Here is a 19714-nt window from a genome sequence, read left to right as displayed (position 1 = left end):
GATTATTAAATATCTTGAAATAAGTAATTAAATTTAAAAACACGCTCCCGCCTCGTTCAAGTTTCCCGCGCTTTTTTTCATTCCATTTTACAGTTACAGAATGACAACCAAAGAGTTGCCTTCAACACACCACAGATTAAGGACCGAAGAATAGTATAAAAAAGTAGTATACGGGTAAATGTTAATTCTCCAAAGAGTAGTCACGGTTACGTTAAAGGTGTGACTTGCAACGGTTGTCTATTGCGGATGGTACTTGCAAATGGATTTACTTTACCTTATCTGCAGATTTCAACTTGCCTTCTGATCTTATTCATCCTTTAATAATTACGGACAAGAACCAAATTTTGTATGATAAAGCAGTTTCTGTAAATGAGCCAGTCTCCTTTTTTCTTTCTTTCATCCTCTAATGAGGACCTAATGATTTCCAGTGCGAGCATCTTCGAAGAACTGATGATCGATGTCTATACTTTTAAAATGTCCCATACACGCCAGGGAGATTGTATTTAGTTTGAAAAGGATATAGCATTACATACAGGAAGGCTTTTGTAAAACAGCTGTAAACAAAAGGAAAAAATGCACAATTCATTTATATCTTCGATTAGGTATTAAATAAATGTGAACGAATTATATTGGAAATATATACTCGCTATCTTATTTCAAAGAAAGATCATCATCATTGAACTCAAGCGATATTAAAAGACTTGATAAGTCTTATATAGTATAGCCTATGTAGATACTAGATACCTACGTAATAAACTTGCCCATTAGGCAAATGCCAAGCTCAGATAACAGATGAAAAAAGATAGTTCTGCAAAATATATCAATGTCAATGTCAACGTTTACAAACGAAAATGTCATTTCTCTAAATAAAACTGAAAAAGTGTTTAGTGTTTAAAATTACATAATTCCGATAATTATATACACATAATTATTGAATACTGGCCAACAGATAGATAGTGTATAAAAAATATGTTGAAGTATGTTTTAATCAAAACCCTCTATAAAGTTAAAGTATTTTCTTGAATACTGATAATTTAGTTGTATGACTGCTTTTAAGGTTCGGTATAAAATCGGCGATTTTGGGTTCAGCCGTTTACTACACAGTGGATAAAGGTGTTTGGAAAGACAGTTCAACTACAGCTGAACTGTACAAAGAATTAGAAGAAGGAGTTTCACCATATGTTGGTGAGCTAAAGAAGCAAATACCTTATGAGGTAACACAATTAAATTATTTAAATATTTAATTATCATTATACTTAATTGTATCCTTTTACTTAATAAAAAATTTAAGCACCCATATGGCTATATGGCTATAATATTATATATGGCTTAATGTGAGTACTTGAAATTTCAGCTTCCACCCTTACCATCAAATGACAGAATATCATACTTATTTAAATATTATTGGAATTGTGGTGTTAAAACAACATTTAGATTCTTAGTGGATTTACCAACACACACCACTAATGCTGCTGTGAAGACATATGGATACATTTCAACATCATTAGAAGGAGGCGACCAAAATAAGAGCCCTAATGAAGAACAATCGAAACAATAAATATAGTAATGTAGTATTTATTTGATGTTAATAAATTGATTTAAATGTAACTGATTTTATAATTTTGGGAATAGGAATGAGATGAAAAATATTAAACTACTAGCTTTTCGCCTGTGTAGAATTTGCTTATATCGCGCGACATGGTAAGGAGTATTTTCTTCGCAATAAAAAGTATGGTTTGTTCTTTCCTACATTTAGCTCCATCTTCATACCAAGTTTCATCAAAATCGGTTTGACAATAACAAACTTTCATACCCTCTTTCAACCCTTTTTTCGCGATAGAAAGTGTCCTATGTCCTTTCCCAAGTTCAGTTCTATCATCATACCTACCTAATTTTATCAAAATCGGTTCAGTGGTTTAAGCGTGAAAGCGTAACAGACAGACAGACAGTTACTTTCGCATTTATAATATTAGTAGGTTAAAGAACACATATTGAGCCCATAATGTTACAATTATTAAAAAAAATTGTTAACTTGGTGTATTAAAAGTTCACATTCAGTATTATCAGTGAACATACATGAATGTGCCCCAAATTGTGGTTCAAAGCAATTAAATTTACCCAACTTAAGCAAGTTTGCTTATGTATAATATACTAATTATTACCGCGAAGTCAAAATTCATCATAGCGCGACGTCAGCTTTGCGCTCTGATGGGCGCTAACAACGCGTTTTATCTGTAAAACCTTAAAGGCTGGAAAAGTATGCAAAATACCTAATAGTTGATAGTTCTTAATTGTATGACTCGTAGATTTTAATGTGGGAGTTGAGCATACTTCGGCACGAATTGGGCAAGCTCTTATCGGGAAAGTACCACACACGCGCAGAAAATCGGCGTGAAATAATAGCATCCTATTTTGTTTCGTGCGCTGAGTGGGAGGGCCGGAGGCGCGTTTCCTCAACCTTCCCAGTCCATTCCATCTTTCCACTAGTCAATCCTTTCTTTATCCCTTACACCGTAAAAGCGGGCAGTGCGATTGTTCATGGGCGGTGGTGATCGAAATGAATAAAAAAAAGATATTATTTTGAATTGTAATGTCAAGCATTCAAGTTATATCTATTAGTGATGGATTCTTAATTTAGTAAGTGAAAGCATTTTTGAAGTTCTGACTTAATTATGCGAAATACTTATGTTTAGATACATAGGTACATTCTATTTACGCCACAGCACTTGAATCGACTTTTTGACAAATTTTATAAATACAAAAATATTCTACAATATTTTGTATTGTTAAAACATCTCGAACAGATTTAAATCTAGAGGTGGACATTGACATAGGTAATGTCTATTATGTCGTTGCAGCCTTTTAGGACGTCCACTTTTAGACATAGGCCTCCCCCAAAATGCCTATTATGTACAATAAATGAATGAAGTAGTCAGTGGAAAAGGCTTTAAATAAAACAATAAACAATTACAAAAACAGTCCACAGTTGTGGCAGTTCTGATTTAATAGTTTCTCAAATGTCACAGGATTTACAATTAAGAGGAATTAGTTTGTTCCATAAATATTTGAACTTAAATTTTGATGATTTATAGATATGCACAATCTGCAACATTCAATACTTATGGAGCTAACAAAAATGTAATGTTAGGAAAATGACACAAGGAAAACTAAACTAAGATGTTGAATGAAATCAGTACTGTAGTAGGTTGTGTGGTATTTATAAATTCATCGTGCAGAATTATTCAATTATTTTACCTTATCCATTTCACAATCATTCACCAGATACATAAAATTTTGTGCCCGAAAACAATGTGAGACGATTTTTAGCATGTAACATGGGTCAATTATTTACAGTTATAAATTTGAATAACAGGGAATGCAGATGACAGGACACCTAAAGTGAACATTCAAAATTTTAAAGATATGTCTGTTGAAGTTGAAAAAAAGGACAATTGATTTAATTTTGTAAAAACAGACACACCTAACAATACTTATATAGTATAGAAAAAAAAACTGTGTAATAATTAAAAACTTGGTTCAAAAGGCTGTGAGAATTGTCAGTTTAGCTAAAGCTAGGGCATATCTTTAATAAAATTTTCACTATTGTGTCCAGTTATAGTCTGTTTTAAAAGCTTTGTATTGCAAAATCCACAGGGCAGTGGCTAGCCAATTGTTAGGCAGCTATTTCAACTTCCATTGCTTCTTCTGCTCCGACTTTCTTTTTCTTCTTCTTGTTTGATTTTGCAGAGGAGTTGAGGAGGGCCTATACAAAACATTATTTGAAAAAGGTATAACAGTAAAACAAAAAGTATTTAATTATTGTCAAATACATAGTTTAGTACTTGATCGAATATTTTTTTTTTATCATACTATTATTTTTTTTGTGATATAAATGTAGTAATGGTTCAAACTGAAGTGTTTTTAAAAATACAAATCAGCTCAAAAAGATTACATTTATTTACCCTGAGCTTGTACCAAAACATTCCATTGACAAAGAATGCTTTGAAAGATATCAGGGAAGTGTTTGACTCAACACATAAATTTTATTAAATTAATGTATAATTAAAACATTAAACTATGCTCTTATAAAAAAAATCATAACAACAATCTTAAAGATGATTTATAAAAAAATATAAATATAAAATTATTTGATGAATACTTTGTACTTACATTAAGTTCAGGGTCCTTGATAGTGCGCTCAGTTTTGCACATATTCTTATCGAAAGGCAAACCAGTAATACGATGTGTTCCACTGGGCAGGAGTAGGACAGTAAATTTGAACTGTGCCACCAATTCTCCCGGCCGTTCATACAAAACCTGCATTTGTGAATGTTACAATAAGTTTCTATATTACAATAAGTTATTGACATTTGAACATTGCAATCATACTGTATTATAAGATTACTTGCATCTATAAGGATTAATAAAAAAATATTTCATTCATTTCATAAAAATATTGACAAACGAGAACCAATACCAATATGAAAATAGTTACACATATATAAATGTGGAGAAAGGAGAACCGCTACCAATTTTAAATGGGAATATAACTCAGTCTACCTTTCTCTTATTTTGAAATATGGTACAGAGTTAGTTTGGGACCCAAAAAAAGGACATGTACAGTTTTTATTTGAATGAGCTCTAGATTATCCAGGCTGCGTGTTAGTATTAAATAAAGAGAGATACTTTAATGTCCCAAAATCATATATATTAGTCGGCCAGGCTAATGCTGAAATAAATTTTGAAATTAATTTATATGTTTTAGAGATAAGGGCCGTCAATCAAACAAACTCTGTGGTTTTATATTATTAAGACATTAAAATAAAAAAAATGTAACATAGAACTTTCGATCTCCAAATACATACTTGGAAAGGTTCGATCAGCTTGTGGTTAACACACTCAACAAGACCCAGTCTTGCACTCGTTTCTTTATCAAAGCTTCTCAGATTGAATGGCATTGATCCATGTTTGTTACGAACCTGTTTTAATAATTTGTCATTATCATCTTTATCTTAAAGTAAACATATTTTCATTTTCAAACAAAAATAAAGTTTTTAATGTTGGAACAACTCGTTTTTAAATCTTTTAAATCATCAAGATATATGGAAATTAGTTTCTGTTGATTCAGAAAACAAAGAAAGCAATACAACCAAAGTTTTGTTTTACTGCTATATCAAATTAAACCAACTTTATACTTTTCATAAGTAATTATAAATTGAAAAGCATTTCATTTAAAAGTAAAAATTTTTTTAAATATTTTATAGTTAGTTGTATGATTTATAATTGCAGCCAATTCAATTTAAATTATATTTTTAATTAAAACCAAATATTGAACATAAAAAATGTGGTAATGTTCTATACCAAATTGCCCTCTAAATGCAAAGTGGTTCAAACACATCACATTGTTATACCCCAAAAAGAAAACCAATATCATAAGAATGACATAGCTGATATGTTTCTGGGGTTAAAAAGAAATGATAAGACACAATAAACATACCTCACTGTAGAACATTCTTGAAGCCTTAAGCTTAAGCTGATAGATTTCATCTGTTTTCTTATAAATTGTACATCTGGTGTCCATCTCACGGCCCTATGAATATTAAAACTTAATGTAGATAGTCATTCAAAGTGTAACATTATGTACTTATTTATACAGTGATACAGTATGAGATATAATGATAAGCAAGCAGAGGAATATTAGGTTCTGGTAATGAGGATGTTACAACATATTGTCAGTATTTTTTTAACATTAAAATGCAAAGAACATTTTAGTTAAGAGTTCATACTTATTAATATTCCCTGAGTACTGCCAGACTTGTTACAAAACTAACCTGGAAAGAATTCAGGGCAAAACTAGACTTTTTTAAATTATTTTTCCTTAAAAAAGTAGTTACAGTTGAACTTTTATTGAAATGCTAGATGCAACAATAAATTAGTTCTTATCAAAAAAAATTATCAATATGTTGAACAGAACTAGAAAGTATCTTACCACTCCTTCTCCGGTAGACACTAAGACGTCCATGGCATATACCTCATATGTTTCAAAGGTTGCCTTTTCATGCTCTTTCCTTTGTGCCTCAGTCGGATTCTGAATGATACTTTTTTCTCCATCAATACGGAAGTGTTTAAGTTGGTGGGAAAGCATACCTTCAATGGGTTTGCAGCCATATTCTGCACTAATCTTTTGAACAACATCTGTAATTGCATAGTTCTGCAAAACAATCATTATAATTAGTATTAATACAAATAAGAAAAGTTTCCTTAATTATAGAAATAATAGTATGATGAGAGTAACTTGATAAAAGAGAAGATATGTAGCTTTATCAATATGGCAATATACAAATAACAAAGTTTATTATGCAGGTCAAGTTTAAGCCATATGTAATGCTTTCAATAAAACATCAGTATTTACAACAATTATTTGATACACATAAATATCAACACACCTCATTTCCTGGTCTTAATAACCTCAAGGCGGCTTCGCTTGCTTGATGGGCTGCAAGTAATACATCTGCCACACGCCCTGTGATTTCTCCATCACCAATAAACACTGTATGTGCCACCACGGCGATAAAGCCATCTATGTGTGCACCAAGATCTCTAAAATATCAACGGTAATTACTATAGTATTCGACAAAATCTTAAAAGTTGTTTTAAGGAGTGGTACTTACATTTTCGCAAGGTCTCCCTGTTTAAGTATATAGTCAGTTTCGCTAGGAATAGGCGAAAAGTGACATATACAGTTGTTTACTGAGACACAAGTCGAAAATGCAATGCCCTTCTTGGAATCTTTTTCCTTTTTGAATACTTTAGATGTCTCATCTAATAATAATTTGTCGCCGTATTCGCAAATATCTCGAACGCTAGCGTCAGGTACGCATTTTGCAATTACTTGTTCTAGGACGCCTGAAACAAGAATTTTATACCGACTTTATGATTGAATAACACGCTTGATGAAAAGAGTTGTAAGAAAATAAAGTATGCGGTACCACATTGTCCACATGGTGATGACACGCGTCCATTTAAATAATTGTTATTTTGGACATTTTGAAAAATCTAACTAGTAATATCACACGTATAATTTTTCACAAACTTACGGTTTACAATTTGTCCAGCTAACTTGTACTTGGTCACGACCAAGTCTTCGGCGATCGTTTTCTCAACTTCTTTATCGTCGGCCATTTCTCAAAATTGTAGTTTGGTTATGTCTTATTTGGACGTTGGTCGTTGATTGGTGGAATATATGTCAACCACGTGATCATGACGTCGAAAGGAAATGGCACCATCAAATTTTCCGCCATAACTTGGGTCTTGAAGTATTCCACAATGTTCAGTCAGTATATTAACGTATAAACTTTATAGTATTATGTTATCTGTCTTTATAGATACTTAATATATTTTATTTATTATAGTTAGCAGTAATCCAGCTAAATTTTGAAATTTGAAACTTTTTAATTGAATCGGATTTATATAAAAAAATAATTATTTGCATGATTATGAATATCATCACAAATTTACAAATTTGCAACAATTTATTGGAATATGCATTTTGAATGAACTATGGAAATTGGACAACTTTAATTTTAAGTAGCGGTCCGCCCCGGCTTCGCCCGTGGTACATATATAGCTTATAACCTTCCTCAAAAAAATGTGCTATCTAACACTGAAAGATTATTTCAAATCGGACCAGTAGTTCCTGAGATTAGTGCTTTCAAACGAACTTATAGATAAGTTGTAATTACAACAAGAGAATTTTTACTTATTCCATCTCAAAAAAGAACAAAAGAACATTTATTTAAGTACTTACTGATTTTCATTGATCAGGATATGTAGAATATATAATAATATCTTATATGAAGCTTGGGTCAAAGTATGGAACCATACAATGCAAGGATAATTTGATTTGAAATTACAGAAATGTTTATATACCTTATTTTATGCATCCAAATGGTACGATTGAGAATAATGTTTTTCATTCAAATCTCACTTTTAAACAGAAATTATTGGATTATAAATATTATCAATTATAATCCAAACTATTAAAAATGAATCAACGAGTTCAGTGACTGAATCTAAGTTTCGTATTTTTAATGAGAAAGTTTCATGATGTGTAAACGTATACGAAATAAACTTCCGATATGCAAATACGTTCTGTAAGCTTCTGTATGCTTCTTTCTTTCTTTGTGGTGATAATTCAAAGAGTACCATTAGAACCCTTGATTAGGTACGATAATTATCTAAAAGAACTTTAAACTATACTAAATTTAGCGTCACTGAATTTAGAGAAGTATAATCGCATTCAGCGAGTTAGCATCCTAAATTTAGAAGTCAGGATGGTTTCTAACTGACCGAATCAATATGAAGCCTAATTAGAAACACATTTAGGAATATGTAATTTCATTTATTTACATAAAAGTTGACTTATTTAAAAATTTATACTTGACTGTTATAAATATTCCAATATTTTTAAGGGATATTTTAATAAATTCTAAATATATTGTAGGTAGAATGAGTTGATCTGACTAGTGCACAGTCATCTGTGGTGGTTTTTATTTATTAAGTTTTTAGTCTTGTGTACTTGACAGTTGACACTGGCAAATAGTTGATTCTTCTTGTCAATTAAGTCAATGTGTTTACTATTTGTCACTCTAAGGAAAAACATATAAAAGTCTCAGAAATTCCCATTCTCTTTGAAAATTTCACCATATTTAGTATTTACTAAGAAGTGAGTTATGCACAGAGTTGTTTTAAAAAGTAACTAAAAATTATACAAATTGAATGGTAAGTAATTATATTTTGCAATTAAGATAATAGAAAGTTTTTGAAGAATCACTGATGATTATTTATTTTTTTTATTTTGCAATATTGCATAATATTTAATAAGTGGCAAATTTAATTCCCTTGTGAGAATTTAGTATTGAAATGCAATAAAATTTCATTTCATTAAAGACTAAGTACTGTATTTTTATTGTGATAAAGAAGCTATAATTGGAATATCTCTTACATAGCCAAGTAAGACCCTGTTTCATTCAATACCAATAAAAGTTAATATAGAATCATAAGCATCCCTTTATAAAACAATTGTGTTATTTCAGATGGCACCTTTCAGTTTAGAAAATGAAACTCTGGGAAAAAAACACAGAAATTATAACAAAAAGCTAAATGATTTAATATCTCGTAATCCAAATGAAAAACCAAATGCTATTAATTTTAATGATAGTGACATAGAAAACTTATTAAAAATAGATATTGCTTGCCGGCAAAAAGATGTTGAATATATCCTTGAGGTATTTAAATGTAAAGATATGTTATATGTAACGAGAAGCATAAAGCAGGTGAAATGGCTAATAATAGAACCACAATATGCTCACATCATCAATCCAACTTATATACATGATGAGTTGCTTCCCTGCATGAGTACAAAAGCATACCATAAACTTATGCTGTATATTCGATTACATCTCCGAGATGAGGAAAGAGTTGATATGTTTTACACTTACTTACAAGATACAGATCTTAAAAGAGCATTTAAATGGCTGTACTATGCGTCACCAACATTAATACAAAAAGTACTAAAGCAGCATGGTAAGATTGTACCTTTGACTGTCACAAAACGTCTGTGTAAAAAGTCAAATTATATATTAGAATATTGTAAAGATATATTTAATATGAATCATTATGATGAAATGAAAGAGGCACAGGAAATATTAAGAAATGATCACACCATGTATATGAAATTTCTGAATATTATGCAAGAATATGAAATACCAAAACTTTCAGCCAATAAAACAAAGAAAATAATGAAAAATTGCCCTGATGAAATTGTAAATAATATTGCAAAATTCATTAGTAAAGTGCATATTGCAACTGTTGCAAAACATATTTCATCAAAACATATTCAAGCCTTTCTAGAGAAAAATAGTCAAAACCCATACTATAAGCCTTTATACAAATATGATAAACTAAAATGTTTTATTAAACGTTTACCAGAAAAAGATAGGATTGATTTTGTAAAAACTGTATTTTTGGAAAAAACTGAAATAAAGTTTACAGTGGAAAATGATCTGTATAATAATACTATGATCCGCTGTTTAACAAATATGAATAATGAATACCTCTGGTACGAGCTTATGCCTTTTGACTTAGCATTTATTGGCTTAAAAAAATTAATAGGAACTGCATCAAACCCTCTAAAAAAGTGTAACATGCTTTGTTTGCTTTTGTCTTGTGCACGTGGCTGTGAAATGCATTTGCAAGAAATACTTCAATATTATAATATACATCACATAAATGAAGCTTTCAAATACAAGTCGAAATTCGTCAAACATTTTCTATCTAAAGTAGACACATATCATTTTGAAAATACTACCTGGAATCTTCTGAATAATGTATTTTATAGCATGGGAATTTACAATCAGTTTTGTAAGAACAAGGTTGATGAATGTGTGGATTGCATTCTTCTATATAACATTATTAACGGTTATAAAGTGCCTGATGTAATAATATCCAAGTTTAGATTTAAAACTTTTAAAAATATTCACAAAAAGTTAAGCGAAGAAGAAAAAACAAGTTTATTAGAATTTTTAATTAAATTCAATAGCAAAAAACTACAGCAATATAACATTGTAGAGGAAAAGGATTTTTTAGCAATTTTGGAATGCTTTAAAAATTTATCAGACATGAGCCATCACTATAAGAAACGTCTAGATGATTTTCCAACTGCCTCCAAAGAAATGAATGATATCATAGTTTATCTTGTGAGTCAATCGAGAACTGAAGACCTAAGAGAAATATATAATATTGGATTCAATTTAAAAAATTATGTTATGTTGAATAATTCTATTTTTATAAGTGAAACAGAAAATGATTGTATAAATGCATTAAGATATGCACCACACTTGCTACTTGGACAAGTCAAGAATATAATTGGGAACTCTAAGCTGCCTAAAAGAAGATTTTTTCAAAAGCTTCGAGTTTTTTGGCATGACTCACTTGCTATAATATTTAAGGATACATATTTTAAAATTTTAACTGAATGTTCTTGTGACAATGCTGATACAATAGGAAACATTATGACTCTTTTATCACAAAATGAAACTGAGAAATTGTTACAGAAATATTTAGTTACTGATTGTAGAAAAAACAGTAGTCTACAAAAAAGCATAGTAAATCATTTACATAAGGCTCGACCAACACCTTCAATAGAAATCTTGTCATCGAACATAAACAATGTGAATGTTTCATATGTTTCTGTAGCTTTAAATTGTTTGCTCTCCAACTATAACTCTCTTGAAGCTCGTCCATACGTTTACCGACTTTATGAAATGTATAATCCGTTGCGAAAAGTTGCTTTAAAGTTAGCCTTCACAAAACTTAAGCACAATGAAATAGTGAAATTATTTCATGAGGCTTGGTTAGTTACTAAAAACCGTTCCTTGCGAAGTTTATTATTCAAATTAACTTTTTCTATGTTATCTTCATCAAACAAAGATAAAGAAACTAATGATATATGGGAGCTTTTGGACAGCTTTATTGGTGATTTAGGATTAAATGAACATAAATCTATATATGGAACATTATGTAACATAAAAAAATGTCCGATAATAGTACTGCCACATTATTATAAGAGAGTGGCAGTATTTCTAAAAAATTTACCAAATGGTAACTATTATAAAAATTTTGATAATGGCCTGTCTATTTCTGATTCTAGTATAAATTGGATTTTAGATATAGATTATGTTTTAAAGAAAATGGATGCAGATATAAAAAACTTGTTAACAAAACATTGTTATGCCTATTGGCTACCTGATTACTTGATGGATGTCAAAGACGAGAAAACCCAAATGGAGAGGTATAACGCTATTTTGGTACCACTCTTAGATTATGTATTATGTACAGATATATGGCAAACTGAGTCACCAGCTAAGAAAAACTTTTTGTTCATTATGGAAAGACTATATAATTTTATTGGAACGTATCAATTTAATAAAAAAATAGTTCTACCTATTACAATGTTTTCCGATATTCAATCAAGGATGGAAAATGGCATTCCCTATGACGAAAATTACTTTCTTCTGAGATATACAAAATTCGCTGTTTGCTATTTAAAAGTTGCAAATACTTGTCTACGCTTGTATGAAAATAAACACGAACTTTCTACAATAGTTTGTGAAAGTTTCGGAAAAGTTTGTGTTGAGCAACTAAACGAAGATATAAAGAAATATTCGACTGCAATTTACTCGACTTTTTCCCAAGCATTGGATCATATAATCTATAAACTGGAGTTTTGCGGAAATGAAAAAATGCATATATTACAAGGAATTATGACGTGTAATCCTTCAGTGGAAGGGTATAAAATGGTAGTGGAATTGCTGCCAAGGGAAGTGTTTAACGTAGACCAATATAATTTACGCAGTTGTATACTACTAAAACTCAAAGATCATCCATTAGAAACTGTAAGAATGCATTTACACAATCATTTTCTCAGAGTTTAGACAATAAAATGAAATACAAACAATGTGAAGCCTTGTAACGTTTCTCTGGACTCTGAGAATAATATTTTGAGATCATGTGCATGTGTGGAGGATACAATTTTTTATGCAAAATCCGTGGTATAAAAAACTATTAAACTATTAATATTTTTTATTTTATGGATCACAAAAGGTCTTACATGTAAAGTCATACATACGTACATGTATACTTAGCTATACATCTATATATATATAAAGGAAAGTGGTGTTAGTTACACTATTTATAACTTAAGAACGGATTAACTGATTTCGCTGAAAATTTGTTCAGAGGTAGCTTAGAACCGAAGGACGGACATAGGAATAAAAACCATTTTTATACCGGAAATCCCACGGGAACGGGAACAGGCGATGAAAACCCCGGGTCTATCTTACCTGCGACTACGCGGGCAAAGCCGCGGACGGAAAGCTAGTCATTTATAAATATAAGTTGGCGTATGCAGAACCAGTTATATATGACCACAACTTATACACAAACGTTAACATAAATTTATGAGATCAAACAAACTCAAACAAGGTGTAAACCTGCAGTAGGTGAATCTGCTCAAAGTGTCTACGCTTATAAAGTGGCCAGGCCTGGCCCCTTGGAATAAGTGTAATACTTGCATATGAAGTTAGAGTAAACATAAACGAGCTACAGAGCGCGTATCACTAAGTATAAACTAAAAGCACAGCTTTGCGACAAATTTTTTTAGCTGTTTCTCTCCAAAGTTGTATGTTTTTCTGTAAGTGTTCATGTAATTTTCATGCTGGAGGTCATATATCTCCGGATAATGACTTACAAGTACAATTAGTTTTTCTTCGTTTATCGGCATTTTGGAATAAAGATTATCGCGCGTCCAAGAATCTTGCTTGACTGACTATGAAAAATTTGTGGAACCGTACTCCGCGGCAGGGGAACTACACGTCACGACAGGTCGCGACAGTTTTGGGGATTGATCAACTCTGCCGACTGCCGCGCATTTCTGCTGCAGTGTAGTTCCGCTGCGGCTTAGTGCATGTTGTCTCATACAATTTCATATAAATAATATTTTGTTGCGTCGTGACTCTCAATTCCGCTGCGGTGCAGCTACGCATACATACATACAAATAGGCAAATGTAATATTATGACAACGAAACGGCAAGTTTTAAATAACCCTTGAGAAATCTTTTTTTTTGAAAGAATAGAAAAAATTTCTCATTTATAAAAGCATTTCAATGCTATAAAACTAAAAATTAAAGACAATAACCCAATTTTTAAGGGAAAGAGGCAAACACTATCACTTTAAACTTAGTAAGTTTAAAATGATATCTGTTTTTTTTTTTTCAATAAATTATTTTGAAACTAGATGTAACCCGCGGCGTCACTCGCGTTATACCCGTGGAAAACTGGCCTATATGCTAATCCACACTAATCTATCTATACCAAATTTCATACAGATAGTTGTTTTTGCGCGAAAGAGACATCCATCCACATCAAAATTTCGCTTTTATAATATTAGTAGGATTTTTTTTATATTTATTACTAAACTGGAATAATCCACACGTTACCAAAATATCATAATCAACTATTGATTTTTTTTCTGTAATATGCATGGAACGTCACTATCCAAGCTCTTAACCACAGATAACTAACCTACAACTGAACGCTTGCGGTGTAAGTAACAATGAATAATTCTTAATCTGTGCTTACGATTGGCACAAAAGAGAGAGGTGACACCCGCGGTCGATAGATTATACATTTATGTGGGTACCCGTGCTCTATAACTTGCTTATGTATACGTACTACTCAAAGAGTAGTATAATAATACAGGTAGTACTACTATTATACTACTCTTTGATGTATACTCTAAACCTGGCCCCTATTCTATCTTAGTCTGTAGCCCCTGCCCACAGAACACATATACTCCTAGCGGCCCCTACTTAACAATAATTATATTAAATAATATTATACGGTAGCCTATTCCATAACATTATCCTACTCTTTGGCCTATTCAATAGCGCAAATGTCACAAGCAGAACGAAAGAGTCGCAACTACTAGTATAGTATTAAATTATCTGAGGTCACAACACACATTAGATTTTTAAATTTCGAATTTCAAGGTCAACTTAATTTTTTACACTGTATAATATATAGTTATATAGATATTGAAAGTTACACAGTAACTAGTCATAGATTATACACTTATATACTGAGTAACTAGTTCTTAGTCTGTGCCTAGAATAAAAAATAAATATTGCCAAATTGTGTGGTTAATTTATAGTGCAATTATGTGAATTAGGTGATTTTTTAAATATTTATCTTCATTATTAGAAATAATTTCTGTAATCGTTAAAATATGAGTAATACAACTGAGGAATTGCTTTCAATGCTTGATGATAAAATAAATTATGGGGATCTATTAATTGAAAGATTACAAGTAATACAAAACTTAGACGGGGTTGCAAAACTTCAAAGAAAAATTCGGCAAGAAATAGATTTTTTATCAAGGGTGAGTTACATTCAGATAGTTTTGAGATATTTAGGAAATGAAGCTATATTACGCATAATTTGCTTATTTATAGTTAAGAAAATCTAAAAAAATTAAAGTTGAGCAATTGTCATGTTCAAATTTGAGACACCTAGGAGCATTGGTTGAATGTGCTCTTCGCCCAGGCGTTGTATCCATTTGTAAGATATTCCATATTGATGCTGAGAGCAAACTTGTTATAGATATTATAAGTGATGCAGGAAAAGTTTGGACAAAAGGTACACCAGAAATTCAAATATATATCTTTTTTGAATTCTTTGAAATATAATTGGAAATGAATTTCATTAAACGTATATTTGTAGTGATTGCAAGAAACCCAAAATCTTTATCTGCATTAAGTATGGGAAATTCTTCATATGGTGCCAGATCAATTTTAGATCAAGCAGAAGACTATAAAGAATGTGCTCAGTTATATCCCTGTATGTATAAACCACCTAAGGTGAGATAGTATATAAATTTACTGCATTAGATGTATTACATAAATTTTTACATTCTCGGTTTTGTATCTCTACAGAGATACATGTAAATGTTAATAACAAACCACAAAAAAAAAAACAGCTTGATATCAATGCATATAAACAAAAGAACAATATGATATTATTTATTAATTTAACAATATAATGTATACACATCAAATTAATAATACTAGTTACAAGTATGTAATTATGTTGAATTATATTTAATATATAAACTTGAGTTTTTTATATTAATGTTTATAATCTATTATGTTCTTTAAGGTTATATTTGAGTTTGTGAGTGGAATAGAAGAAAATCTGGCAAATAAATTAAGAGCATTAGGTGTAATTGTAAATGGAGAAGTGCTACCAAATTCAAAACAAACTGATTCTGATGAATATTGTGATTTGAGTGATGATGGGTTTGATAAGAGGTATTCTTGGCTGATGAACTTTTTATTTTATTTATTATCATACAAAATTTGTATTTGTCATTTTACTTCCTATAGTATATTATATATTTCTTAATTTTAAGTTTTTTTGAATAATTGCATAGTATTAAACAAAGTCACTTTCTCTGTCTCTATGTCCTAATATGTATGTTTAAGTCTTTAAAAATACGGATTTTGATGGGGAGGTTTTTAATAGATAAAGTGGTTCAAGAGGAAGGTTTATATGTCTAGATACACATCACATCTATTAAAGTACTCCAAATGTAATGTGTGTGAAGTCACGGGCAAATGTTAGTAATTAATAACAGAAACAGTAGTATCGTTAAACAAAAATAATATCTCTCAGATCTAGATCAGATGAGGACCAGTCCTTGTGCAATGTATCAACCATAGATGAGCATTTTAGTATAAATACTCTCAATCTGGATGTAACAGCGATGATGGCATACGTAAGCAACATGACAAATGGACATAGCAACTATGTGTTTAAACAAGAAGTTTTAACTCAGCAAGCGGCTTGGGACACGGAGAGACCTGTAAAACCTATATTAGATAAATTATTTGAAGGTATAATGCATGTAGTGATCGCATTTTAAATTAAGCACTAATTGAGTGACTACACATTTTATTTGCTACTTACAAACTGATTTTATTATATTTATTCGTTTACCTCATTGTATAATGGATACAGCAGTGTTTACAGTTTAGTCTATAGTCATATCTGTAGAAGGGTGTAACCATGTGCACTACTATTGGAAATCATCATCGCTTGTTAATAAAAATACATTTTCAGTGATGTTCAAAACGAATATTCGTATAAAAAGAACAGTGGAAACATGCGAAAATTAATTAAATTATTATTTATTTTGTCTTGTAATATTTCAGTTTGCAATTTTGCAGGTAAAACTTTGGTATGTTGTAGAACTGCGTGGGATAACTTTCAAAAGATTGTAGAAATATTGGGTGGTCCAATGGAGAAGAAACGAACTATGGAATTACGTGAAAAATTAACTATTTATGAGGACGATTATGGCGGTACGTTAATTTAATGGTTTTTTATGCATCATTTTAATTTTTAGAGTAGAAGAATAGAAAATAAATAATAGTTTAAAAAACCTAAAAAACACGCTTTAACAAAAATCATATTTTGCAAATTGAAAAATGGAATAATTTTATCAAATTAGTGTATTGTCATCGGTCCTCAATAAATCTACAAAGTTTGAGTCAAAATCGCGCCCAAAGAAGTCGGTTACAAACATACAGGTGAAGCTAATAAAAAGCGTGTAAAAATCGACTGCAAGGCGGGATTCAAACCTGATTCATGAAAATGTTGCCACTGATACCGTGGCAAAAATGTTGCCACTGGTACCGTGGCAGCATTTTTGCAAATGAAGGCAATCAAAAATTGAAGAAGCGATATTTTCTATGCTGCCGAAAATAAGTGTTTAAAAAAAAATTGAGTTGCAAGTTGTTTGATAAAAGAGCGCTAAAGAGACAAACAATATAATTTATGAATGCCAAGTGCAATTGATTTGAATTCTTCATATTTTATAATGGGTTCAAGTTATAATGAATTTATCAATTGTTAATATTCTAGGTCAGGATGATTATCCCAGACAAAATTTGAAAGTCAGGGGCAATGTACGGCTCAGATCCAAAACAGTTTTCAATTTTGGGCATAGAATTAAGGCTATAACAGTTTCTGCAAATGAAGGTTTTGTCAGAGCGGCAATGCAACAGGTGTGTGGTTCTTACTTCATCAGCATCTAAACACTAATGGTGTTCTTACTCTAATAATAATTATCTCTTTGTGATACTTCTTCATTATTCTGTGTGAATCTAGTTAAGTTGGTTATTAGTACACATAAATGATAAATATTAATTTTTAATTTTATGAACTTTGGTTCATATTTACCATTTTATTTCCTAAATATGTCAATAAAATATGATTTCAATTCAGATAAAAATGTCCTATGCATCACCCCAGGCATATTTTTTTATTAGTTCAATAGATTTCACTAAGATTTTTTTTATTTATATGTATTCTGTTATTTTACAGGGTGTAAATTATGCTGCTTTCATTCATGAATCAAGAGCTTTAACAGAAGGCAAAGAAGCTAGTGCAACAAAAATTTTATGATGCTTTTCTCGTCTAGGCTTCGCTATGGTTTGGCAACATGACGCAGATTCGAATCCCGTCGTGTGACAATTTTTTTTTTCAAATGGAACATTTCTCATTTTAAAAAACATAATGTATACTAAAAACTTTATTCTAAACCCCGTTAAGAAATTCGAATATATATTTTCAGCAAACTAAAGGGTTATATATATACAAAATGAAACCTAATTGAGTTTTATTTCTGTATGGATTCAACAAAATGGCATTTATTACGTTAATTATTACATATTAAAATTGTTTTTTTTTTAAGTCCCACCGCCTCTGCGCCCCGTTTTGCTTACGTTTTGCTCAACTGTGACAAGGATGAGTATCAAAAAAGAACACACTTACTTTATTTCCTAAAACTTCAATCGAAATAGTCTTCCTATTCCTTGCTGAAACAGCACTTGGTATAAAGCAACTATTTCGTATAATACACTATATAAATGTTTCAATTGTCTTCAAGATTTTAAAAAGTGGGTCTCTACTCTCTCGGCCATCACGTGATATCGCATTCATATGACTAAGGTACACCCCACGACATCTATCGAGATGATTACGCAGGTTTCAATCCTGCTTCTTGATAAATCTATACTAATACTAGCTGCACCCGGCAAACGCTGTTCTGCCTTACTCTTATAGGGTATGAAAAATAGATGTTGGCCGATTCTCACACATACCCAATACGCACACAAAATTTCATAAGAATCGGTCCAGCCGTTTCGGAGGAGTTTGGCAACGAAAACTGTGACACGAGAATTTTATATATTAGATTATAAAGCTGAAAAGTTTTTTGGAACTCAGGAACTACTGGTCCGATTTGAAAAATTTTTTCAGTGTTAGAAAGCCCATTTATTGAGGACGGCTACCGGCTATATATGTACATGGGCGGAGCCGGTGCAGACCGCTCGTAAAAGATTAAACATTAAGATAAACGAAGTTTTTATGCATTCGTACTGTTCTTGGTCTTGCACATATGTGCCATAAACTTTGAAATATAATCGAAAATTTAAAATATGAAATACGAACACACTTAAAATGTAATATTACATACTTCTCGTCGGCGTAATATCATAAATACTGCATGCTATGAAGTGAAATAGAAACTAATGTAATGTACCAACATGATTTACACTGCGAATCTTGTTTTGCATTAAGCCATTTAGTTGGAATTTTTCCATAGATAGTTTTGATGCCTCATGCTCAGTCATAATGTTAAAAATTTTAAAGTTAAAAATTATACAGCATCGGAACTACATAACTATTATATGCAACTGTGATTCATTTAAGATTTCATTCACCCGAGTAACTAGTACCTAATCTGATCCACCCCTTGATAGCATGATGCATGTTTGTTATTTGTCTCGCTATAATTTATTTAGTCCTCGCGATTGTGTAAATGCACCATTAAACTTTTGACATTCATAATAAATTTGTATCAGCTGACAATTGACATTCGTTTTGTTTACAAATGAATTCAAATTGCAATGTATTAAAAAAGTTTTGATTTTGTAAAAATGTATTAGCTATAGTTGATTGTGGTATTAATAGTTATATTATTAATCTTTGAAATGGCTACTGTGGATCGTGATAAAATTGACTCTCAAATAA

General features: G+C 31.0%; 4 protein-coding genes across 4 annotated transcripts; 3 read left to right on the top strand and 1 right to left on the bottom strand.

Moving 5' to 3' along the window:
- Positions 1-815: 815 nt before the first annotated feature.
- On the top strand, positions 816-1608 carry LOC119840405 (MICOS complex subunit MIC13 homolog QIL1-like). Its single transcript, XM_038367003.1, has 3 exons — positions 816-977; positions 1058-1214; positions 1355-1608. The coding sequence occupies exons 1-3, from the start codon at positions 970-972 to the stop codon at positions 1556-1558; spliced, it is 369 nt and encodes a 122-aa protein (XP_038222931.1). The 5' UTR covers positions 816-969; the 3' UTR covers positions 1559-1608.
- A 1359-nt stretch (positions 1609-2967) lies between these two features.
- Positions 2968-7258, bottom strand: LOC119840362 (proliferation-associated protein 2G4). The gene is made up of 8 exons (XM_038366947.1): positions 7098-7258; positions 6672-6906; positions 6447-6600; positions 5990-6211; positions 5498-5590; positions 4866-4979; positions 4171-4317; positions 2968-3763 (listed from the first exon to the last, which is right to left on the bottom strand). Exons 1-8 carry the CDS (start codon positions 7180-7182, stop codon positions 3674-3676), a joined length of 1140 nt encoding a protein of 379 aa, XP_038222875.1. The 5' UTR covers positions 7183-7258; the 3' UTR covers positions 2968-3673.
- A 1338-nt stretch (positions 7259-8596) lies between these two features.
- LOC119840458 lies at positions 8597-13688 on the top strand. The gene is made up of 2 exons (XM_038367083.1): positions 8597-8781; positions 9096-13688. Exons 1-2 carry the CDS (start codon positions 8779-8781, stop codon positions 12492-12494), a joined length of 3402 nt encoding a protein of 1133 aa, XP_038223011.1. The 5' UTR covers positions 8597-8778; the 3' UTR covers positions 12495-13688.
- A 947-nt stretch (positions 13689-14635) lies between these two features.
- LOC119840527 (UPF0415 protein C7orf25 homolog) lies at positions 14636-18266 on the top strand. Its single transcript, XM_038367193.1, has 8 exons — positions 14636-14999; positions 15073-15256; positions 15341-15477; positions 15776-15927; positions 16292-16512; positions 16846-16980; positions 17543-17685; positions 18005-18266. The coding sequence occupies exons 1-8, from the start codon at positions 14847-14849 to the stop codon at positions 18083-18085; spliced, it is 1206 nt and encodes a 401-aa protein (XP_038223121.1). The 5' UTR covers positions 14636-14846; the 3' UTR covers positions 18086-18266.
- Positions 18267-19714: the final 1448 nt, after the last annotated feature.

Source organism: Zerene cesonia, chromosome 6, assembly GCF_012273895.1.
Source record: "Zerene cesonia ecotype Mississippi chromosome 6, Zerene_cesonia_1.1, whole genome shotgun sequence".
NCBI lineage: Eukaryota > Metazoa > Arthropoda > Insecta > Lepidoptera > Pieridae > Zerene > Zerene cesonia.
This window is presented reverse-complemented; position numbering and strand designations above follow the sequence as displayed.

Excerpts from the sequence above, each read along its gene's own strand:
- LOC119840362 (XM_038366947.1), bottom strand. The coding sequence starts at position 7,182 with ATGGCCGACGATAAAGAAGTTGAGAAAACGATCGCCGAAGACTTGGTC. Across the intron at positions 6,601-6,671 it reads CAGGGAGACCTTGCGAAAAT|AGATCTTGGTGCACACATAG; the intron begins GTAAGTACCACT and ends TTGATATTTTAG. Across the intron at positions 4,318-4,865 it reads AGCTGATCGAACCTTTCCAA|GTTTTGTATGAACGGCCGGG; the intron begins GTATGTATTTGG and ends TCACAAATGCAG.
- LOC119840527 (XM_038367193.1), top strand. The coding sequence starts at position 14,847 with ATGAGTAATACAACTGAGGAATTGCTTTCAATGCTTGATGATAAAATA. Across the intron at positions 15,928-16,291 it reads GATGATGGGTTTGATAAGAG|ATCTAGATCAGATGAGGACC; the intron begins GTATTCTTGGCT and ends AATATCTCTCAG. Across the intron at positions 16,981-17,542 it reads TTATGAGGACGATTATGGCG|GTCAGGATGATTATCCCAGA; the intron begins GTACGTTAATTT and ends TTAATATTCTAG.
- LOC119840405 (XM_038367003.1), top strand. Across the intron at positions 1,215-1,354 it reads AGAAGCAAATACCTTATGAG|CTTCCACCCTTACCATCAAA; the intron begins GTAACACAATTA and ends TTGAAATTTCAG.